This window comes from Pungitius pungitius, chromosome 8 (genome assembly GCF_949316345.1).
Source record: "Pungitius pungitius chromosome 8, fPunPun2.1, whole genome shotgun sequence".
In the NCBI taxonomy this organism is placed as follows: Eukaryota; Metazoa; Chordata; class Actinopteri; order Perciformes; family Gasterosteidae; genus Pungitius; species Pungitius pungitius.
In genome coordinates this window covers 21,402,673-21,428,130 of record NC_084907.1, presented here as the reverse complement: position 1 = coordinate 21,428,130, position 25,458 = coordinate 21,402,673, and the positions used below count along the sequence as shown (strand labels likewise).

At 42.0% G+C, this 25,458-nt stretch overlaps 1 protein-coding gene across 1 annotated transcript; it reads right to left on the bottom strand.

The window, feature by feature from the left end:
- Positions 1 to 25: 25 nt before the first annotated feature.
- kcnb1 (potassium voltage-gated channel, Shab-related subfamily, member 1) lies at positions 26 to 25,249 on the bottom strand. Its single transcript, XM_037491092.2, has 3 exons — positions 24,744 to 25,249; positions 22,780 to 23,434; positions 26 to 7,142 (listed from the first exon to the last, which is right to left on the bottom strand). Exons 2-3 carry the CDS (start codon positions 23,353 to 23,355, stop codon positions 5,223 to 5,225), a joined length of 2,496 nt encoding a protein of 831 aa, XP_037346989.2. The 5' UTR covers positions 23,356 to 23,434; positions 24,744 to 25,249; the 3' UTR covers positions 26 to 5,222.
- Between the last annotated feature and the right edge of the window lie 209 nt (positions 25,250 to 25,458).

The following is a 25,458-nucleotide window of genomic DNA, read 5'->3' as shown; positions in this document are numbered from 1 at the left end:
TGAAATGAAAGTCAGAATTCCCTAATCAAAATGTAAAGTGATTTGATTTATTTCATTTAAGTCATCCAAGGGAGATTTTGCTTGAAATAGAAATATCTGCGGACATAGAGACACTTTTTTTTTTTACGTGACAGGTACTGGCTCTGTGTGAATCACAACCAGTTACAACGCCAGAGTTACAACATGCACGGAACAATAGAACATTTACACAGGAACGACAGCATAGAAAGTCAACAGGTAAAAATTAGTTTTGTTTTTTTTACAAAACAGACAGCCTCGGGACCTACAAACAAACACCGTATAAGAGCTGGCTAAGGTTGTTCAAATATATTTTATCAATTATCTGGAAACAGTGTACTTTTATAAAGACTGATGGCTTAGGCAAGGTTGGGGTCAATTTCACTGAGAGTTTAAAAACAAAAGAAAGAAAAGAAACTACAGTTTGTGTTTTAATTCATACTACCTTTAATTGGTCTCATGCTCTAACACTGTTTCATGTTATTGTGTAATGTGTGTTTTACTCCATCAAGGCATTCTGAATCGACCCCAACCCTGTAATACAGTGCTAGATTCAGAGTGTGTGGAATTGGGCTCTACTCGCTAAAGCGGTGGTTCTCACCTTGAAAAGCATCACATCCTTGAAAAGGTTCCTACGGGGTTCTAAGAGAAAATAAAAAAAGACCCGAACCTCATATTGGCTAAATTTAGCAGCTAGCATGACAAACAAGTTCTATTATAAATTACAAAAAATGCATTTACAGTACAGTTGGGAGCCTCGTCGTTTAAAGGTCTGAGAATCTGTGCTCTTTGTATCAATACATGAGAAATACAACAGGTCACTTGATTGTGTTTTCTTCATAAAGCATGGTGGTTTAGTCCTTTGAATCACTCCACAAGGATCTCAGTCAAATTCAAAGCTCATTTAGACTACTACATTTGCTCCCTAGGAAAATGGAAAGTAATGAAATGTGATTGACATATTTTTTGGAATTATGATGGTTCCATGTCACAGTATCACAGTCATATTTGAAATCGCAACGTCAGGTTTGACGCTTCTTCTGCAAAACCCTAAAGATGTAGTAGGAGTATCAATACTAGTTTGGGGATTTCTGTGTGTATGCTCATGGCTAAGTATTTGGGTAGTATTTCCCCGTAATACATTCCAGTTATCTCAAATAATACTTTCTGTCTGTCCATGGAATATTGATTGTCATCATTATTGAGAATATTTCAGTGAAACGTGGTGTTGAAACACTTCTTTTCTTTCATCTGTGATTTTACTTTTACTGAAGTAGCTCAGCCTACTTACTACTTGTCACAAGTATTGAACTTACGTTTCAAGTCGCTACAGGTTAAAACTAAGGTCACATGATAAAGTCCTGATACGTTTTGTGAGAATGGAACAGAACAGAAGAGATACGGAGACGAAGCTGCAGGTGAGCCCGGAAATGACGACTTTATAGACGTTTGCGTTCACGGGACCAAGATACGATTGGAGATCACGTGTTTAGGATTGTAACCATGCTATTGGACACGGCCCCGCACGCTACATGTGTTCGCGGTGTCCTCTGGCTCGAAACAGGACATGCGGCCAGGGGCGGACTGCGGTCTGCGGGACAGATGAGCCGCAGCGACCCGCGGACAGAGGACGTTGTTGCCTAGCAACTAGCTTGCGTGCGCGCTCCGAGGCGTGTAGAAACCGTGCGGTCTCTGCTTCGCTGTCTACATCGTTTGCAGTGACAGGTGGTTGTTTTGTGCTGCTCCGTCCATAGCTCGTTTTATTTGTTGTCTTTTCTTTTTTTTTGTCTAATGTTTTTTTTTTCCCTCTCTTAACTCTTGGAATGATTCATTTTGAAAGGCAGTGTTATTTATATTCATTTTGGAAGGCAAAGTTATTCATTCAACGTTAATTTAATCAGTTGTATTCCCAGTCTGCTGATGTAAGGGGTCTTCTTGTTGATGTGTATCCACTCGTGTAGAAGTGGACATTTAATGCAATTTACTTTCTAGCATTAACATATTTAAAATGTATTTACCCCAGTACTGTTGCTTGAGTACAATGATAGCAGCCTACTCTTTAAACCTCTGTGTGATACAGAAGCTCAAATGTTGCGTTTTTTTTGGACAGATGAAATGGACTCATTAGGACACGTTTGACGGAAATAAGAAAAACATTTTGAAACCTCTTAGGACAAGTGACAAAGACGTCGGCATACATTGGCCTTGACTTTTTATAAGATGAACATTTTAAAAAAGTCAATCAGGAACCACATGTTTCTTCTAGTTGAGACTTAACCCAAAGAAAATCAAATGTAACAGACAATGTTTGAATGTATAGATTATCTTTTCTTTGTACAATTGAACTTGTAAATTAATATGATGTTTGTTGTGGGGATAGTTAATCAATGTGTGATTAAAATCAAAGGAGCAGCCAGGCACAGCACGTTTTTGGGGAGACAAACAGACAAAAAGAACTGCACTCTAATGTCATGCCATAGGACATTTTCTAAATAAAAAATGAAATAAATCATTTGGTAATCCCTCTTTACGGACAATATCTAAGTTTAAGATCTCTTTGACAGTGGCCATTCTCTCTTTTTGTGATCGTAGTCTCTAACATTAGCAGAAGTGCAAAAAACGATAAGATATTTGAATAGATATTTTTCTTAAATAAAATAGAACTTTCTGCTGACGCTGCATACAAGGAAATTTTCACCAGCTCAAACATCCATCCGTGCCTAATTATATGGTGTGTGTTGAGAGTCATAAAATATCCCTCCCCTCTTCTAAGCAGTGAATAAACCTGCACACTAAAAATAAAGTAATCTTAATATAACATATGATTGGATTGGAACTTGTGCTACAGTTGCATGTCAGTCTGAACTGCAGTTAGAATATGAGGGCAACAGAAGCAGGTTTCCCCCCGAGGTGCAGCTCATTCTTTTCCATTAAGCGGCACGGCTCTAATGCCCTGGCTTCACTCCCAGCACACACGTTCACTCGGCCTCGCATAGTCATTGCTATTCCTTCCACACCTCTGCGCCTCTCACTATGGGAGAGCAATATGAAATGGTTCAACTCTGTGATTAAAACAAGAAATTAAATCAGGGTTTGTGATGAGACTCTTAACAACACTAAAGTACATTCGACGATGTTCTTCTTTTGACTTTGGACTAACATTTTACTCAACGCCTACATTTATATTAGTGCAATGAACTCTATTATTTATATCTCTCAGCTTGTGTCCAAAAGCTTTTACAGTTAAGTAAATTTTCTTTGAGATTTTGTTCTCGATGCGCTGACATTTTCAAGGTTGGTATAATGTTTGAAATAAATAGGACTTTTGTCCCTCTGAATTTAGTGCTGTGTAATTTATATAATAATAATAATTGTCAGGAATATGTAAGACTATTTCTTTTTGGAATTTAAGCAGATAGAGAATGCATTCAGGGTAATTGTCGTATTTCTGAAATTAGATTTTAGACATAGAAACGTACAAGGTCCGTACATCATAACGCTGTTTTTACACAGTACTTAATATGCGCAGTGAGGAGTGGCTGCTAACATGTGACTGCTTATTGTCACTTAACGGGTACATGCCTATGTGTGTGTGTCTTCTTGTATATGTGTTGAACATAGGTTACATGCAATCAAGTCCTTCCCGCCCCAATTAACAGACGTTCCTGAGCGGCTGTCAGCCTTTGAAAACAGCAATGACAACAGCTTCTGTTTCCATGGAAACTAAATCTGTCTATATATCCAGAAAATTGTCTCTCATACTTCTATGTCTTAAGTGGGTTTGGTCATGCATGGGTCCGGCCAGGCATTGAGCAGCCGATCTATGGTATGGTTAACTCAGCGGCGTTTATTTTGTGTCATTAAAGTGTATTTCGTGCCAATAAAGTTTATTTTGAGAATAAAAGGAAGAAAGAGGAAATGGAAAACGACATTTCTAAAAATACACGTATATTCCATTATCTGAGTGTGATCCCTTTGGATGCTTTTGTGTTCGCCAATGGAAGGCCAATTCATGCTGAACATCTGTAACTGTAATCTGAACTTTGTGTCAGTAAACATAAATGGTAAACATAAACAAATGATATCTAGAGAATCTTTCATATTTTTCATTGATAAAAGTTTCTCATGCTTTTGTACGTTGACCGTGCATGCATAAACCTGCGCTTTGTGCAACTATCGAGATTATAACTTCTGCCTCTTTTGTTGTTCTCAAAAAGTCATGGTCTGCTGCCATCCCTCAAAAGAGGATACTGAGATGCAAAGACAATATTTACTGGTGGAGATTTGAAAGGATTGGCTATTCTAACCATGGAATGATAACATGGGGGATGGCAAAATACTGTTAAAGAAAGAGAACGCCTTATTATGGATGACTGGCTCGAGCTGCAGCCTTTGTGCCAAGACATTGCATTTTACACAGAATGACTCTTCACATATGACACAGCAGACTAGCAAATCATACATTTCAATAATTAACTTTCTTTTATCTAGACTATATAAAAATAAATCAAGTAAGACAATCTCAAGAGTGTGTATGAACTACCGTTAGATCACCCGTCAACATTCACACTCACTCACAATGTGCACGCACACACGCTTACAGTATATCCAGATGTGCACACCCCTACAAATGTAAATGACTAAGGCCAGTTTTTGGAATGGAGGGCACACGTAAGTAGCTTATAGGCTTCTAGGTCCTCTCCTGTATCTCCGTGTCTACAAAATGAATCGTGACTCCGTATTGGGATAGTGGGCTGCTGGGATTTCTGTCCCTAGAGAGTTTAGAGAAACCCCCCCCCCCCGCCCCCATGCCGCTAAACCACCATTCAGTTTGGTCACACCAGTTTTAGCCATGTTTCAATTTCTCGGACTCCTCTGCCTCCTTGTGAGTAAATGAACAGACCCGTTGGCTACCTGGGAGTGCTTTCCTTTTGTCTAATAACACTAATAGGAATGAGTTGAAGGAGGGGCAGTGACATTCTACGAATTAGTAGGGTTTTTCTCCCAGAGTATTCAGCACACATCTCGGCCCCGAGCCTAGTACCCGATGGCACGCTCAGGTAATGTGTGGAATGTTTTGGTGAGACCCTTTGTCTCTTCCACTTCCCATTCCTCTGTCTTATAGAGTGTTTTAAGATTGTCTGTTTTCTCCATCACAAACACCCTGGCCACATTATCCTGTTTATTTCTGCTGCACTTGTACTTCAGAGGCTTTTATCCAAAGTATTTTGACGCCCCCTCTCAACCTTTGGTCTTCGTGCCATCTCAGGTACTACGTGATTCTCGTGAGTCCCTCCGCGAATCCCTTCAATGGGGAACAGACAGTTATGGCCTAGCATTTTTTGGGCTGCTTCTAAATGGTTGCAGCCTTTCTGAGAATTGATGCCTCGTTTTGGGCTCGAACCGGCCAGAAGACACTCTGAGGGGCTGATGTCAGAGATGTCGCGAAGGTGCTCGTCATCGTCTGTATCAGCGTCGATGTATTTGCTGATGGAGGAGTCGTGAAAGGTGAAGACGGTCGCGGCCAGTGTGGTGCTCTCCGGGGACTTTGGTGGAGTCCTGCTGCTGGCAGTGGTGTAGACAGAGACTTCGGGGCTCAATAGGGAGTTGTCCGACATGACTGAGCTGTCCGAGAGAGGGGACGGGCCTGATCCCCCATCGCTGAGACAGCCTCCTTTGGGCTTAAGACTTTTTGAGTTGCCAGAAAAGAAGAACCTCCGTGTATTCTCTGTGCACGAGGGCTTTATGATGGACACAGGGGTCAGAATAGGTTCACGCTCCCCGATGTTTTTTTGGCCTGATTTTGTGCTGCTGTGCTGAGAGAAAGCTGAAGCCGGACTGTAGGGGTACCGGTTGCTTTCCTGAAGACCAAGTTCCATTGCAGGACTGTGGGGGTATCGTGTGGGATTCTCTTGGAAGTCTGTAGCACAACTGATGTAGCTGTCAATGCTGGACAAGCTTTTCATGTCCCCCACTCCTTCTCTGACTCCTGTCACCGGTGGCCCGCGATCTTGGATCGCCCCCAGCTCTATCTCATCCCTTGGTTTTCCAATTCTGGAGCCCCTCTCTTTAGCATTGAGGTTTGGCTGGGATTGTGTCTTGGCCATCTGGTTGTACATCTCCTCGAGCTTCTGCACGTTTAGCCTTTGGGGACTGGTAGCTTGGGCCTTGCTGGGAGAGCCTTGCTCCTGGGCGTTGAAGGAACGGTTTGAGCTTGTCTCCGATGCAGCTCTTTTGGGGGTCCATTTCCAACGGCTTGGAGAGAGATTGTTGTCGTGTGGCCTCTCACTCTTCTCCACCACCACATCCATCAGTTCTGCACTACGAGCAAATGCTTCTTTCAAGTTCATTGAGACAATGCTACCATTTCTCTTTGCCCTCTCTAGGGCCTCTCTTCGTTTAAGTGCTTTTTCCTGCCTCTTCTGCTCCTTGTAGAATTCTGAGAAGTTATTTACAATAATAGGAATTGGTAAGGCAATCACAAGCACTCCAGCTATGCAGCATAAACCCCCCACTATCTTTCCCAGTAGAGTTTTGGGGTAAATATCTCCATAGCCTACGGTGGTCATAGTAATAGTAGCCCACCAGAAAGAAGCTGGAATGCTTTTAAACTTTGTGTCCTCCTCATCCTTCTCCGCAAAGAACACAAGACTAGAGAAGATCATGATGCCCATGGCTAGGAAAAGAATTAGCAGGCCCAGCTCATTGTAACTCCTCTTAAGAGTGAAGCCTAGAGACTGAAGACCTGTCGAGTGACGAGCCAACTTTAAAATACGTAGGATGCGCATGATTCGAAAAATCTGAACCACGCGGCGGACATTCTGAAATTGAAGTACACTCTTGTTGGATTCTGTCAAGAATATGGTGACGTAGTATGGCAAGATGGCCAGCAGGTCAATGACATTCAGAGGACCCTTAAAGAACTTCCACTTGTTGGGAGAGGAGAGGAAGCGAAGCAGGTACTCCATGGTAAACCAGGCAATGCACACAGCTTCCACATGGGCCAGTTGTGGGTTGTCTGAAGACTGGCCAAACTCATCCGTGTCCTGCAGCTCCGGAAGGGTGTTCAGAGACAAGGCAATGGTGGATAGAACGATGAAGAGGATGGAGATAATGGCCAGGATCTGAAAGAAAACATTGTGAAAGTAGTATTAGTAAGGCTTGATTGATTAGGGTATTACACCTTAAAACCCCAAAGTTTAACTACTTCAAAAACATAGTGTGAAATGTGATTGGCTGACAGCTAATGGATTAGGTTGGCTTTGACCACTTATTTATTCATGGCTCTCTTATCAGGCTTATTCACATGAGTGAGTTTCCTTGAGTGGAAAAATAGTGCTTAACAACCAACCAATAAACAAAAGCAAGAGCATCACAGAATGCAATTCACTGTAGCTTGTCCACAATTGTCTGTTATTTAGTAAATTATGCAAAACTCAAACAAAAGTTTTTGGACATGAAACGCAAGGATTTATTGAAGTTGGGTGTGTCTGTGTTCCTATGGTACAAACAAGGCTGCACAGCACATCAGGATGGTGCAACAATGTCTCTGTCTCTGATCATAACTGGGCCTGCAAAACGTTCATCTCACCCTTTTCCTCCTTCTATTGGTCCCCCCTGGAATGACCAAAGACACCTTTTTGTCACTTGCACCACTTGCTTTGGCACCATCAAACATGAACATGCAGTAGTCACATAAAAGCAGAATATCTTGAGAATACATGGCACTAGATGATGCCTGATTCATCTAACACAGCACACAGAACTGGGACGTTTGTCAGAAAACCGCACCCTGACACACGCAAACACACACACACACACACTCACAATCACTCACAATCACTCACACTACCCCTCCCACACTTCACCAATCATGCTAACAAGCAAGTACCATGTGGTGGTAGACCACACTTCTTTTAGCACTGTATGACAGCTCCCATCTCAACGAGCATTCAAAGCGAAAACAACAAAATCATTGCATTCCCTTTGAAGCCTATTATTATTCCGTTTGATCTGAATAATGGACTACTTCGTCGTCCAACCTGTAATTTCCCAATAAACCCACAATGTAACAGTTAAGAGAGGTAATTCATATTGGGAACGCATTTTGTGATAAAAAAATTGATTACATGTAATGCTGCTTTGTCCTGTGAAGGATGACACTCTTTGTTTAAATCTATACATATATTGTCACCATAAAGGTCAGTTCACCAAAATCTATTAAAAATCATATTTCATCCTCACTTTAAACTAATATTTAGTCATTTTGTCCCCAAGACATATCAAAGGAAGCTGCATAGAATTCTTCTTCTGAAAACATAAATATCTTACATCACTATCTGATACATTACAGTCACTTCCATTTGAGCTATAGTCTTCAGAACTACTACAGAAACCATTAAAACGGGTCTGTAAATGATACGATAGGAATTAGTGGGAAAGTATCTTTTTTTAAATTAGATTTTTGAGTAAACAGACATTTTATTTTTAGACTTGTTATGCTGCCCTCTGGGCAGTGATAGTGGTTTTATAAAGAGATTCTGATATCAGCTTTCCATAAAAATGGGGACAAAAGGCACACATTGAACAGCTCTCCCTTGATCCTGGTGTCCAGGTTTAAAAGCAGAGCTCCTGCCAGACCAGAGTGATTCACCGAGGCAACACAATCCAGCAGTGTTTATTCATCATAATACGCTGATATAATATACCCCATTTATATGCTTTTTCACTGGTGTGGCAAAGCATTACACTTCAGATGACTTGTCTAAGTGTGTCTCCATTATCCAGTCTAAATGCTCCTTTGCGGGAGGCTTCTGGGAGCAGTGAACTCAGCAGCGGAAATGCAGAAAGTGAGCAAGAATTACAGGTTACACTTGTTAACCCTGAATTAATTTTAGAAAACCTGACTCAGGATAAAACAGCACAACTTGGAGAATAGTAGGTTATAGCTGGAACCCAGTAGCCCACACAAATACGATTAAAGAAAAGTTGTGAGACATCGAATGTATAGATGAGTATAAAATGAATTGTTTTAGTGTGTGTATTTTCGCAAAGTGGTACAAATTTATACTTTCCTCCCCCCTACTTGTTAAGTTTGATCTAGATCTCATCCATAAACTGGTACTACTTGTTGAACATAGCCTCTTGTGTGAAGAAAAAGACCAGAGGCCAGCATAGAGCATATGATGCAGGGTTTCCTGTCACATCATCCAGAGAAAATAAAAGCACCAGCAGCAGAAATAGAGCAATAGCAAATGTTGTTATGGCGTGATTGACAGCTTGGGCCTTGACAACAGCCTAATAATGGAGGAGTCCCCCCCCCCCCCCCAGAGTAAAAGTGATGGCTAAAGAGGCAACCTTATCTACAACCAATCAGAGCAGAAGGACACTGTTGCCATAGCGTCACGGCAGCAATGAATAATGACCCTGATCTGTTTATTCCCCCCTCCCCAATGCGCTCCTCCCTTCCTGCCCTGGAAATACATTTGAGTTAAATCAAACACTTCAAGAGAGGGAGGTGCTGGAAGCAGAGAGCAAAGGTGAGATGACGAGTTCCAGCAAAACACAGAGTGGCAGCAAACTATGATGCTGTAACAGAGAAAAGTATCTGTACAAAGTGAATTACAGAGTGTACGGTAATGTTAGGTTGTACCTAACTGTGTTAAATGTCAAATCGTTTTATACTATAAAGCATTTATTTGCTGTTAAAGTGTTGAAACGGTTAATCCATTGAGAAATACACACAGCACATATTCAGGAAATGCCTATAAACGAGCGGTCAGGATGTCTGCACCAGACGTTTAAACCATTTCTCCGTCTTAAACGTCAACATTCTAAATGCACATAGGTCTAAAGCTTGTTCACGGTTGGTGTGTGTTATAAAGACATCAGCTGACAGGAAGTAGACGTAGACCCAAACTGTTGCCTAGCAACCCAATTCCAGTGAAACACACTGAGATTGAGAGTTTCAGACAAAGGGTGAATATAAGTATATTAGTAATAAGTATATCCAGACAGACAGTAGGACTTTTTTTATTTTTACATTAAATCGTGTAAACATTTTCTATACATGTCCTTTTAAAGTTTCCTCATTGAATACCAGATGCGACAGAGTTGTGATGAGGCAGAAAAAAGGACGTGGATAACAAATCCCCGAAGCCACACAAGATTGTTGCAACATAATAGCAGGTGTGAGAAAAAGGGCCTTAGTCACGTCTCTAATGAAGGCACACTCGTGCTGCTGTGCAACATCGTGGTGATGAGGTCAAGTTCCGCCAGGAAAGCCTGCCCCTTTCCCACAAGGCCTCTGTCCCCGTGGCCACTATCTCTGCGCTCGCTCACGCTGCCTCGCCGGTCTTTGTCTCTTTCTATCCTGCGTTCTTTAATGCCACAGGGTACTATTGCACTCTAAATTTCACAACACAAAGGAGGAAGCAAACAACCACAAGAAAATGGTTGAATGGAACCCCAGACATGATTGTAATGTTTTCACCGCAATCACGGGCTATTTATAGAGTCTCAGTGGACGCATGTGTGTGTGTGATGAATACTCCATTACACGAGATTATGTGGACACGAAATGTGAGTGTGACTCCCAGGGAATACTCCTTGGTGGCCAAAAAAAAGGGAGTAGAAGAGGAAGGGGGAAGATATTTATATCTAGAGGAGAGGAAAAGTCAACATGTGTTCAAGAGATGGGGAGGGAGAGAACGAGAGGGAGAGAGAAAGAGAGCAGATTGACAGGAAATCCAACTGTGACCTGAAAAAAAGCCAGATCACACCGGTTTAAGTCTCTTGCGACATCGCCGTGTGGCTCGGCAGACCAATTAGTCCACACAGACCGACCATTTTCTATAGGACAAGGGGGACACAAGGGGGACACAAGGGGACACCAGCCCTCATTAGCCTTAACGAAATCTGATTGACCAACACAATCATTTAAAGGACAACCCCAAAAAGCACCACATGTATAAATGTCACATACACTAATGTATGCGACATTCGCCGTGTGAACGCAGCCTGTGACATTCGGCACCAGGTCACATGTGGGTGGGAACTTATTTCATGTACGGGACAGGGAATAAGCCTCCAGACAGGAAAGCAATTGCATGGGGAATGCGTTGACTGATCCCTGTTCGTACACCAAAACTATTTCTGTTCTTGAGAAGCACACACACTTGGGGCTCAGAGAGAAGAAAAGCATATTCAAATACAATTAGTCCGTATAATGTAGTTGTGCGTGCTGTTTGCTCCCTCTCCAGCTCCCACTCAAATGGCCTGGTTTTACATTGGCCGTGTCCCGGCAGCTGTGATTAACTTCCTTTGTGCTACATTGGGTTTTTTCAGGGTTGGCTCCACTCGTCTGCCAATTCAGCACTCATCCAGCAAGGAGGAAACCTTGAACTTATACACTTTTTATGTAGACTTGATAAAAAAAAAAATGATAAGCCTTATCAGTAACCATTAAGCCACTGATGTGAGTGTGAGTACAAGGCGGAGGGAAATTGCAGTTATGGTCACTAAGGCATCAGCTACTAAAGAATAAAACATGTAATGCTGTATTGATCATACTGAAAAAGGGCTGGATTAAATATTGACTAGATTATGTCTGAGATTTTATATGTTAAAATAAGGCATTAGTGTTGTCTGCTCAAATGTTATTTCAGCTCTTTAGCAACTAAACGTAGTTGGTCACTAACTTTGACTCTATTCCGTTTGGTAACATGCAGTTGGTGTGTCTGAGAACATTGAAAGCAGTAAGAGTGAACTAAACAATTAAGATATTTACTGTAAAACCAGTTGAAAGAAAATGCTGAGTAACGCTAAGGGCAAAGGCAACACTTTCAGTCAGTCATCTTCAAAGCCGCTAATCCTTCACACAGGGTTTAAAGGTCCGTTGGCTCAGGTTTGATTCAGTTGTTTATTCGGTTCGGCCACTTGTAAAAAAAGCTGCAGCTCACGTCAGTGTTTTCACATTGCATTAAGTGTTGTGGTTTCCACAAGTGACAGTTCAGGAACTCCCAGACTCCCAGTGCTCCAAGTGGCACCTTTCTCATTAGCAGCAACAAGAGCAACAGACACACTGCGGAGCTCCAGTAGTGGAAATCCTTGTTCTGCTTTTGTCCCGAGACCCTAGTTTGTTAACTATGCAAGAGGTCACCCAGGGAAACATTAGATCCACCTACATGAATCATGTACTAGTCCTTAACATTTAGACAGGCATGGAATGAAAATGATTTATTTAGGCTGTATGGGTGCTCGATCACTAAGGTCCTCTCACCAGCTGACTTGCTTTCCCATCATCCCCTGAGCCACATCCGAGGGCACAGGGATACCATGCAACACTCTCCCTTGCTCGACTGCCAGCCACTGTCACCATGACAACCCCTTGAAGCACGACAGGAGGTGGCTAAGTAGACCTGCTTGTGGAAAGCAAGTCTGACAGAGTTTCCTTCTCTCCCTCCCTCGCTCCCTCCCTCCCTCCCTCCTTCCTTCTCTCCCTGATGTGTACCTTATTCAAAGCTCGTCCAGCTCTGAACCATCTGCACTGCATGTCCATGTTCTATCTCTGTTTTTGTTCACTCAACCATGTCAGATGGTTGTCTGTATTTCAGGTGATGTGTTGCCTTCTTTCTCGCATGTTTAACATTGTTTTCTTTAAAGAGAAGGAGTACTCGATTGCCACGCTAAATCTTCACTAGCGGATGTATGCCACACTTCAGCTGTTATGTAATGTGATTTGATTAACAGGAGCCACAGAACCAGAGTACTGATCTTCATCTGTTGTCGTCAGTGGCTGATAGTATGGGCGTTAAATAAAGTGTAATAATTAACACCTCTGCTTCTGTATGTAGAAGGTTTCTGCCTCACTGCCTGTGAAAGAAATGGGGTTTCCATGGTTACGGGAGGAGACCGTGTCTTCCACATTTCTCCCAGCCTGAAACACACACTCATAGAGTGGCCCAGCTGTAGTCTCCCCACCCTACATCCCTTCTGATTGTAACTTTGAGAAACAAAGCCTCATTAATCCTAACCTCCTCCATCTTACAAAAATGGGTTCTTCAAGGGACCTATTACATATATTATATATTAGCTTTTTAAAAAAAGGCTTGCACAGGCCTGCAAATTTCATCTAGTGACCTACCTGTCATGACCTGTATGATCATGATCTTTCTCCTGGAACACTGTAATCCTCATCATCTTATTGATTGAAAGCCCCTCATACAGAAGGCTTGAATACTGTAACAACTCATACTGTACATTGCAAATGAAAGTCTGAAAGTCACATTAGCCCGATAGATTCATTGAATTCCACATAATTGCTATATTCATTTGACAATGTAATTGTCATTAGATGGATGAAGTGGTATATTAAAATTATCTTTGTAATAATACCTGAAATGTTCATTTTTTCATTGTCTTCAAAGGCATCCCATTAATAGATTTAAATCACATCGGGGGCCTTCGTCAAAACTTTCTCACTGACTCATGCAGTGTTTACATGCAGAAAGTGCTCGACAATCCCATTCAAAAACTGCTAATGTAGGTACGAAAACTAAGCCTGGACCATCCATCTCCTGAATGAATCCCACCTCGTCTCCTCTCCCTCTCAATTATTCATGAATTTCAGATGAAGAAGAGAATCCAGACTCAGCATCTATATTTAAACTCCGACTGGTCCATGGTGGCTGTATAAATAGAAACAGTATAGGGTTTGGTCTTGAACAGCAAAAGAGGCTGTCTTCATCAGGAATTGAACGTTGGAGTATGCAGCATTTATTGGAACGAGATGAAGGACATCTTAGGGGCATTTCTGGGTTGAGGAAATATCATTGAGCAGTTGGCTGGTAGGGGAATGTGTGGAAAACCCTAACGTGCTTCTGCTGTAGACTAAATGTCTCACCCTGAATCTCACCATACCACAGATATCACAGATACAGTATGTGAGCAGTTCTTGTCTGTAGGACACAGTTCACGTAGTCTTGCAGTCTATGATAGTTTATTTATTACAGAAACCAGCAAACGCCAGAGTACACCCTGCAGAAAGCTGCACAGAAAGAAGATGTAAACATTAGAAAAGCATTGATATGCAAACGCAGAGAAAGATAAAGAGAGAAAGGCACACGTAACCCTTATATAGACACACACACACACACACACACACACACACACACACATTCAATCGACAATGATGACTGAATAGAAGGCAGCTGCAATTCCAAGTATCATGAAATGACAGTTGCCATGGTGATAGTGACAGTGAACTTTTAACATTTTATGGACAACAGCGAGAAATGAAAGGGAGAAACTGAGAGGGAAAATGTGAATGCAGCGTGTATTCACAAAGCAAGAACATCACAAAGGAAAATTACAGTTAATCCTGAAGTCAGACACAGGCTTACTGCAGATAGTCTACTTACTCGTGGTGTAACTTTACACTGAGTCCATATTTCACAGTTTGTGAGAGCTCAGAGTCATTCAGTATCAGTACTGTTAATCCCGTTGAGAGCTAATCCTTGGCGATTGAAGAAGTTTTATGAATCCATTGTATTGATTCTGTAGAAATTCAATAACAGCATTTAACGAATGTACTGTAATGTACATACATGTGCATAAGTATAATTAAATAATCTCAAACCCCAGCAATCGTAGTTACTGTTTCAATGATTGTCAAGCTTTGCATTCTGGTCTCACATTGCACAGGTTTACTGGGGAAACGGTGAAGGACTTACTTGTCAATAGTCATTAGACATCATTTTATATATATTTTTTAGATTTTTTAGATAAAGCATTTGTCTGCTTTGAATGAACAATTTTTGATCAGCTGGCTATTAGGAAATTGAGGTTATGTTAGGTGTGTGAATGTAAATTTAGAATTTCTTGACTGAAGGTTTACAGTTGACTCGTTGTGCAAGGACACTTTGTTTGAATTGCACTTAATGGCTGTCTGCAGATGAACATGATAAGGGCCATGCACATAGGTCTAAAACTGTTTGGTTAACAGCAGCTGTGCCACTTTCATCCTTCAACAACATTAAAAACATGTGCCATTAGATCATCAGGAGTTTGCCTGTGATGGAGTGACTGCTCTGACATGTGCAGAGCTCTCGAGCTTGACAGACCTCTCTTCTCTTGTCACGGTTGTCAACCTATTATAGGAAAAGCTCTGTTTGGGGGAGGGGCTTAGTGAAGGTTCTATTTGAATGTAGAAGCTATGGTATAATAGTAATAATTATTATTATTTTTGAAGAAATTGTATCATGAAGCACATGTGCAAATAGTGTGTTTATGATAATGTGTGTGCTTGTAGTAGCAGTAGTAGTAGTAGTGGTCGTAGTAGTAGCTGTAGTAGTAGTAGTACTAGTAGTATTAGTAGTAGTTCTTGTCCCAGGCCAGTCGAAAGTGATCATCAAGGGGAAAAGCTCCTCACACCAGTAGTCAAGTGCTCCCCCCACCCTCTCTCATAGTCACCCGTGGGCTTGATGAAGGTTTCTACTCCACTTTAGTGGATTCTATTTCCGTCTCAGTCCTTCACACTTTCCTCAAGGTCATTCCTTCACCTCACTGCACGACCCACACAGTGGATTGAAACCCACCGAAGTGGAAAACTACAAGTGGCACAGCCTCTGGATCACTGGCCTCTGCTATAAACCCTGATGTCGTGTGAAAACATATATACATGCTGAGTATTGGATATGTTGTTGCATTTCACAACAAAGGTTTGCAGCTCTCTCAGGGCCAATCTGCTGTGTTGTGTGTTTGGAAATGAAGCAACGCAAAGTCTGCTTTCCCATCGATGCACAGCAACGTTTTCCTTTTAGTGTATTGTGCTCTTCATTCTTAATGGGACCACTGATAAAGGGTTGTGCTTCTTTACCTCACGTTCATTGAGACACAAAGAGGCAACTTTTGCCGCTTTCCACAGTTGTGAAATATGGAAAAGGTTTTCCCTGCTGAAAAGGGAATCTTCCACGAACAACGTCAGTGTTTAAAAGTACAAGTCACGTGTTTGTGTTTGTGCATTTCTTTTCTTTGAAGAGGGTTGAATCCGTGTAGAGTTGCTGCGAAACCTTCAGAGATCACCAATTACACTAATTGCTGGTACGGATCCCTTTGCTTTTTGATTAAACAGCTGAGCCACGAGGTTCCGGACGACTTATTTCGTCACCGTCCCAAAAATAAATTCAACCGCTCTGAAGTCTGTTATCTGTGAATCGTAAACGTAAACCGTGCGATTAATCTGTGTTTGTGAACCTTGAGGGGCGCTCCCTGCTATTTGCAGACTAGTGTCTGTTGAGACAGCTCAGGATTATAATTTATTTAGAAGAGAGGGGTCTTCCATGCTGAGCTTTTTCTACTCTGCACTCTTGGCAGAAACAAAATACTAACTAGATGCTTATGTTGTTATAGCCTTTGGGAATGTGGAATATTTTGCTGCGTAGCCTTATCGTTTAAAATTTAATGTGGTCCAAAAAGGCAACCACAAACTCAAATGGCTTATGAAAGCCTTTCCCCACTAAGTAGTTTACAATTTAAATTTAAAAATTGCCTTTATTAGAGCAGCAGGACAATGGAAGGAAAAGGTGCAGAGTGCGAGGGGACGACATCTTGCAAAGGGCAGCGGATTGGAATTGAAGCTGATCCGGTCGAATGCTGAATGCTTCTGGGTTTCTTATTATGCATCATTATTTCTGTGTGTTCTACAAAGGTCCAAAAGCATCACCTACATTTCACCAGCAATTTAATTTAGATTTGTGTAAATGTTAAAGGTATTATGTTACCATTGTTCCCATACCTAAAAGTAAGACTTGTCAGCAATAATTCGACGTCATACCCTGACAAGCCAGGATTTGAAGTGTTCTCACAGGCTAAAGGAGGGAGAATATTCAACAAGATGAATATTCTGATTCAACTTTCATGTTTCACAGTAATTTTATCTTCCATTAACAGCACTTCACTTGCCAGATCTCTTGATCTATTGCTGTTTTATCTCCCTTACAGTCTTTGCTCCTCAGGCTTCGTCCTCTTGGGTATTGTGAAGTCTTAGTGTCTTTCACTCAATGCTCACGTAACAGCTCAACACTAAATTGAACGAACAAAAGAGCTGTCGAGCTTTGCAGTGGCGGTGCGCTATTCTTGACCAGCTTCACTTTCTTGTCATGCACATTTCAGAGCCGTTCATTATGGAGTGATGGTGTATTGTGTTCATCAGTGGCTTTGTGTTAATTCCTTCTTTTCGACGGATGTGAGCAATCTCTTTGCGTGAGCCCCATGTTGCTTTGATGACCACGGTCACGCAACCTATTACACATTTATGAGTTTTAGTCACCAAGACGAAAGAATGCATTCCCACTGAAATACCTTCTGCCCCAGTGCAACGCTCAAAGCGTCCTTACCAAACATATTAAACAGACTAAAACATACGAGAGCTGTGTCCTAGTGCAAACCAGAAAAGCCTAGATGCCACTGCAAATCCTGAAATGTCCCCTACAAAATGCATGACATGACTTGTATAATACTTACAAGCACGACTCCACCACTGGAGAATCAGACCACTTCACATTAACAGTGGATGAGCGTTGAAATATGCAGCACACTGTTAAAACGGACACCAAATAACCCCAAATTCTTTCCAAAACAACATGAACTGATTCTATGAATACATTATCACATCAAATGATAATTCCGACTGTCAGCGTGGTTTTGTAATCACCTCTGTTCCTTTCTTCTCAGGAGAAGAAACACTGGAGTTCAGGCTCCTTTTGTTAACTCGTTTAAAAATACATTTGATGCATTCCTGTCCCCAAACGGTATTTTGTGTAATTTTAAATCTATCGTTCATTTTAGAATACAGTGTCAAGTTATCGTTTGCCTTGTTTGTCGGCGTTAGAGAGTGTTGAAAAAGTTATATCATGTACTAGAACTATTTCTGAACATATGTATATATAAACAGGGATATTAAAAATATATATATATATATATTGATATGTTAAAAGCATGTTAGTCATCTTCCCCAAAACATTTTTGTTATGTTTGTTGACATTTTCATTACACCCTGAATGAATGAATCAAGTGCCCCGACACAAGTCTTTAACAGCTGTGAGTACTAACAAAGCCACGTTTGGTGTCTATGCCGACGATGATGTGTTTTTTTTTGGCAACTTTCTTGCTAGATTTAACACCCTTTGGATCTATCGGCAACTTTCATTGGAAAATAGTTCCAATGAAAGTTCCAGTGAAACAAACGAAAGACAAATGGATCAAATAAAGTATGATGTCAGTCATATGATGGACCCACAGAGAATCCTCTCAGAACTGTTTAGTTCTCTAAGGAACGTTTTAGCCCTGTACTCTATCAATGTACAGGTGTGCTTGGTTATTTTACTGTCACACTTCTTCATTAATACATGTTACATGATACATAGCAATTATATAAGAAGCCCCATTCATCATGTTCATCCAAAGAAACGTCTGTTCCGTATGTCAGCCTAAATCTCCTGTGGTTTTCAGTCTTAAAAATCATACATTGCGCTTCAATACTCTATGAACTACACAATGTTTGCAGAATAAGTGTGTTTGTGTGAGTGAGTGTGTCTGTGTGCACGTGTGGTTTTGTTCTCCTAAAAGTGACAAGAAAATTGGTAATAGGTGCGAGCTGTTAATCAATTCCCTTTGCTCTTCCCTCACAGGAAGAACGGCATGAATGCAATCACTGATGCACTCAATCTCCAAGTGCACATGATCCTGGTTTATATCTCAGCGCCGTACAAATGAAGACAACATTGACGAATAACCTGCGAAAGCCTGATACGTTCGTGACTTGAGGGTTGCGTGGTCACTCAGCATTGGGCACACTCTGCGGGGTATATGTGGTGTTTGCTTTGGAAGAAGTTGACATTTTGTAAATGTAGTCGTTAGTCACCTGATTTGTTTTTGTCCATAGCGACGTTAGTTAATCGGGTTACGTTTTACTGACTCAGTGCTGTGAGAATGTGCTGAAAGAGCTGCCTTAACATCAAAGTGTTTTCTTGTTGTTGTTGTTTTTTTAAAGATTAATTTGCATTTCACGAAGACAACAAGAAATATCAGTTTGATGGCTGAATTGTTGCCATTAGCGACCACAAAGAGGCCGTCTCGATGGATTGGCAGTGAAAACAATCAGTGGGTGGGTCGGTGCAATGATACAAGGGGCCGGGCTGAAGCTGTGCCTCTTACCCAAATGAAGCAGTCTGGCTTTCCTGACATGAAATACAGTTAATGAGCCTGACGGCCTCTCAGACCTCTGAAAGATGATTTATTGGATTTTACAGGAGTTTAGGCACTTAATTAACTTCGTGGTTTGAGTTCAAATAAGTAGTTTTATTCCTTTCATGACTCTGGATGATCTAGCCCCTGAATTGGGACCCAGCATTCCAGTCAATTTTCATTTTTTTCAAGTCATACGACTTTACTATTTTTTACAGCCCATCATCATCCATTTGATTTATTGAGAGAATTACTTGAATAATCTGTCTTGGGATAGTGAAATATTTTGAACAATTTTCAAATTCAACAGCATGACTCTAAATGCAGTCTCATTACTCCCTAAATCTCTCACTGAGCTTTGTTTGGAGGTGACTGCATAAGAAAGGACACTTTGTTTTATAAATGGTATTCTCAGCACCCTGAATAATTGTTTTAGAAAACAATCCAAATTCCTCATGGCCTTGCATAAAGGCCACTACGGGTGGAAAGGGGCTTTTCTTGCCAACTGTTACGAGCTGCTTTCGGAAGCGTACAGACACAATCTCGTTTTATGGTGACTCAAATCTATTTGAGCGAGAGACAGACCGACAATGCCGTGGCTCACAAAGAATGCAAAACAGAGAGAAAGGGAAGCTTCAAATTGGGCCCGTAGTCTCCTGGAGAATAATTAACGTGACATTTCCCTGACATTTAGTCGGAGGTGTAGTGGTGGAGCCTGAAGAGGGGAGGAAGGAAGAAGAGATATGAGCCAATAGAGATAAAAGAGAGAGTCAGGAAGGATGACGGGACAGAAAGAAGACGAGCTGGATTCTTCCCTGCACATTTTAACAAATAATTCAGTAACAACATGCTTTCTTGTGTTGCCCTGTGCAGACATTTAAATATAGAAACTAAGCAAGGGTGCGCGTGCACACACACACACACACACACACACACACACACACACACACACACACAAAGAAACACAAATAGACTTAGTCCAATGTTAAGTACCCACTCCTTCGGTGATGATACAATTACAGTTTTGCTGCCCAGCACATCATTTGTCCGCTGCTCGGCTCTAGCATTCACCACCTGTTTGTGAGCGGTCGGACACACATTTCCATCTCTGACCCGACATCGGGACAATCTGTGGTCGACAAGCCCGCAGCCAAGACCAAGACCGTACATCCACCCCTATCAATGCTCTTAGTAGTTTGATCTGTGGTTTCGCGTTGACCTTTTAAGCTAATTAGAATTTGGTCAACTCTGCCCCTGGCTGTGTCAAGGTTGCTCTTTTTTCTTCTTCTGGCATGACATCTTCCGCTATGAGCTCCTAATGATGCCGAGAGAAGCGATTAGCACTTTAAAAAAAAATGGTAAGCGAGGACTGCACCGACTCACTAATTGGTAGCTATTGGGAGACATAGAGATTAGCAGCAAGCAATGTGCACAAGCACCTTGCCGTGTCATTGTTCAAAGGGAAGAACCCACATCTTTGCTTCTTCTAAACTGTTCTGCAGCGTTGTTTTTGATGAATCGCATTGGTATCGGGATGCTACGACGGAGACAGCAGCGCATGGTCGACTCAGAGTGATCTTCTCATATTTTTTTTTTTCCACTGCATTTCCTTAGCTGGAACACAATAAGCATTGATTTTACATCCCTTTGATTCCTACGAAGAAGACGTTTCACTGACAGGCTCCCAGCACTCATCTCTCTCTTTCTCTGGAGCAGCGCTGACAGTGCTCAACAAATCCTCACTGCGGAACCTCAGCGGGCACACACTGCTAATAGTTTCATTTCCTTCACGTTTCCACAAACTGTGGCGCTGTGCTTCCCTTTAAAATCATGTTGAGAAGATACAGCATCCTCTTTGATCCCTCCGATTCAACGTCAGATGACGTGATCAAAGGCGAATCATTAGCGACTCCGAGGTTGCAGCCGCAGGGCAACTCTGTGTTTTTGTTAAAGACTAAAGGTGAGCACATAAAAATAAGTGAGCGCGCTGTGGCATGCCTTAAAGATGAGGAGATATCGTGTAGGATGATTCCCTGGTCATTTTTTAATGATGACATTTGAATGCAGGGTTCCTATATTATGCTGAAAATAGACTGCGCAGGAACTTTCTTAACTGAAGTCACTATGAGAAACTGTACGCTGGCAAACTGAACTAACATTTATATTTCACTGCAGTTGAATGTTGAAATAGGTTCAATAAGGCCATGTCACAAACACCTTCTATTGATGAATAAAAGAGCTCTTTCCAAGCATTGATTAATGCGAACGATTCCAACAAATCAAAATCATTCTGGCTTGTTGTTTATGAGGAAAAACATCTAATTAATTCGCGTTTTAGCCAATTCAATTGGCCCAGGATGATGTTGGGTAGGGTTCTCGTAAAGAATCAATTTACACAAGGTAAAGGAGAAACAAAATAAATGACTTACATGTGTTTTGATTTATAAGCGAGGGCATCTAAGATATATTTGACTGATTTATTGAATTGAGTGAATTCACTGGATGATCAGTTCACAAAGGGGGACAAAGTGGAATCATGCATGTTGGAATCCTTCAGAATCTGAAAATATGTGTGTTTGAAGTTTGTGTGTGATCAGTTAGCTCACATGTTTTCAAAAGCGAGCAAAAAATGTGACAATGACCTTTTGTTACAAGTCTGGTAATAAGAGTACAACCTTAGATACAGATAATGAATCTTGTGTCATGACTTAAAGATGCATCCAGAGAGCTACTTTCACTTTGAGACTAAGACATGTTTTTTTTCTAGTTCTGGAACAACAATACTGTCAAATCCCACACCGATAAATCCCAAATGCTGGCTGTCTTTTTCTATGATTTCCACTCTTTAGTTCATCTTACAATCCTGGAACAATACAAAAAACCCTGAGAGTAAACCCTGAAGCAAAACTAAACTAAACTAAATAAAAGCGTCCTTACAGACTCTTGTGCAACTGTGAACATCTAGAAAGTCTGAAAATGTCATATTTTCATAGGAAGCAGATTTAGTTATTAAAAAATAAATAAGAGGACGCAGACACGCCAGCAACTTTGTGAGGCCGTATTTAGGTACATTGGTTGCTTGCATGCCAACATGCTCACAATGACGTTGCTAACATGCTGGTGTGAGACACTACATCCATAACAGCGCTCCCAGGATGCTGATGAGTGTCTGGAAATATGAGCATACAACACCCATCCTACACTGGCTCCCTGTCTCATTCCGGATGAACTAAAAAATCCTACTCCTCATCCGTAAATGCATAAATGGACGTGCACCAACAAGATCTCATTACTCCGCAAACCTGCACCCGCACCCTCAGATCTGCATAGCAAGCATTACAAATAAAATGTATTGTGATTATATTGTCTAATATGTTCAGCGCTTGTTGCAAGCTCACATCATTTCGTTTGCATTACTTTTTTTAATTAGTTTTCCTGCCTTTGCAAAGCCTCATAATGCCTGGGGAGGTTTGCTCCAACCAACCCCAACCTCATCTTACACCCATCATCAGTTACCTTCGCCGCAACAGATGAGCTTGGCTTTTCCAGAAGGTCCCAAAGCTTCTTTCGCTTTTCGGCACAGCAAGTGTTGTCAAACTCTTCTCCGTCTCTGTCCTTCATGTTGTCGGCCTCTCGTTTGAGCTCCTCATTCATTTGCTCCTTCTTCTGATGGTACCTGGCCTGGCAGCAGGACTCTAGGTAGATCTCATCAATGCCCCAGTAGTCGAGTTCTTGACTGAAGGACAGGGCGCACATTTCCTCCATCATGTGCAGCTTACCCGTGCGGTAGAAGTTCAAAATTGAGGTGAACGCCCCTGGATGTCGATCAAAAAAGTACTCGTTCTCCTCGAGGTTGTAGTCATCGCACACTTCCATCAGAGATTCGTGGGTGTTGCAATCTCTCAACTTTCCAAGACGTGTTCGTGGTAGCCTATCTAATGTTCGCCACAAAACCTCATGTGGGAGACCCCCAACGTTCAGCCTGACTCTGCGAAAACATGACTTGCTGCGAATGATGTCCACCGGTTCAGGGGGCAGAGAGGATGTTGACTGAGAGCCAGCTTTATTCAACTCGGCCAAGGATTTATCCATGGTGACTTTAAGTTGAGGAATCAGGCAGACATCCAGGGCTGTGGACTACAGTTGTTTCTGTTTTCTTTCATAATTTTACCTGATGGATTGAAAAAAACAAACATTGAGAAATCATTAGTGTCTTAGATCAGCCCCACGTTTCAAGACGCACGGCTCAGTCATCTGACTCTTTGCTGGTGATTAAAGATTTGGGCCTCAAGAGGCAAGGGTTATACGATACATCAGGTCACAAGAAGATTTCAGAAGAAAGGAACAAAATATAAATATATGTGTTACAATATCAATTTTAATTTTTAAGTGAAACAAATCCAAGAGAGAATTTATTTTTGAGGCTCAGAAGAAAAAAAATTAGGGAACCACGAATAACACATTGTTGAATACTTCGCACCAAAAACATTCCAACGAAAGCTATTTTTTGGAGGTGTCTCTGATGCAACATTACCATCATTTAATCAAATATTCACAGTAACTGGTTGATCAGTGCGGCCCTGTGGGTGGGGACGCGGGACACCACAGCGATCAGTGCGCTGCAACGTGTGCGCTGTCCACTCTGATGGTGCTGAAACACCAGGAAGCGCTGTTCACTCCCATCATCACGGCGAGCACCACCTACTGCACCCCCCCCCCCCCCCCATCCACAGAAGGGAACGCAGGCTGACACGGAGAAGAAGAAACGCAGCCTACAACATGTCCAGACAAAAGATGTCCAACGCTTCCACCGCTCGTCTCCCTGACTGAAGACGTGGCACCGGTCACACATTTCTTTTTTTCTTTTTTTTTGTGGTCCGGCTGTTCATTTGGTTTAATGTCTGTGGGAGGAGAGCGTGGAAAACCAAACAACACCTCGGCCCTGCAGATGTGATCATTGATAGCTGTCAAGCAAAGTTTTTAACACTTTACAAACACAATTAGGACCGTGCATAATGTCAACGTCAATTACAAAGCACATTGGGATTGAAGGCAGGGACGTGGGGCTGGTAATAAAGGGTGATGACACGATTATGTGGCGTTTTGCAGTAACCGGCTGCGGGGAAGAGGTAAAAAAAAAATGTTTATTTTGAAGAAGCCTCCACCCTCCTGTTTTCTTCTTTAGTCAATGCCTCGACAATTAGCATTAACCCTAATGAACATTCTCCACCCTGTCTACATAACGTAGGACTGTTATATGCAGCTGAGCTTTTGACTGAGAATAAGCTCATTGAGATTGTTTTAATCATCGACAATGTTGTGAATCCAACCATCGTTAAGCATTTCCCTGTTTGTCGAAGGCTGCCTGCTCCATATTGGTGCAGTTTCAATTCAGAATATTCCCATAGGCCACTGATAATCGATTACAATTGCTAGGTTACGTATGATTCAAAGTCAAATGAGCTTCAAAATGAAAATACCGTAGTGAGTTGTCATCCTGCGCTGAGGCAAACCAGCGCGCATCGCCCCGTGCACAAGCGGAGAGGAAGCAGCAGCATTAAAGAAAAAAGAAAACAGAAGAGGCGACGTTGTTGGTTTGCTATTGCCATGGTTTAACCCAATCCATGTCCCCTTCTTCTGCCTCCGACATGGCAGAAGGATCTACCGCCCAGCCGCCGGTCTGCTGCTCTGCATCGCGCGCCGCCGCCGTCGGGCTCGAGGATCAACAAGTATTCGACCGGAGTCCGTTCGGTCAGCTGGAGACTCCGCCGCGATGCTCCCGCTCAGCTGCGTGAGGAGGCGCCGCATCTCTCCCAAAGTGGATCCATGGCAGCTCAGCGCCGTCTTCCACATCCGATTAACTCTTTCGGCACCGCGTCCTTAACGTCCGCGCGCGGCTTTCCCATCAATGAAAAACCACACTCAGAGCCGCTGTTAGTCGTCTTTGGGGTGTGCTGTTAGATAGAGAGCTGCCATGTAATGACAGCGCACATCAAATATGGATGATCAGGAAATCTGAAAGCTCAGATCTAGCAACAACGAGAACCACTGGTATACACCATGGTGTGTTGAGAGAAAATAATAAGGATGCTTAATATGGCAAGAAGCCATACTCTTCTATGTTCACATAAATAATGGTTGAATAAGTACTCAGGTCCCCTAAATTACATTACAAATAGAGTACAAGTAAAAGTC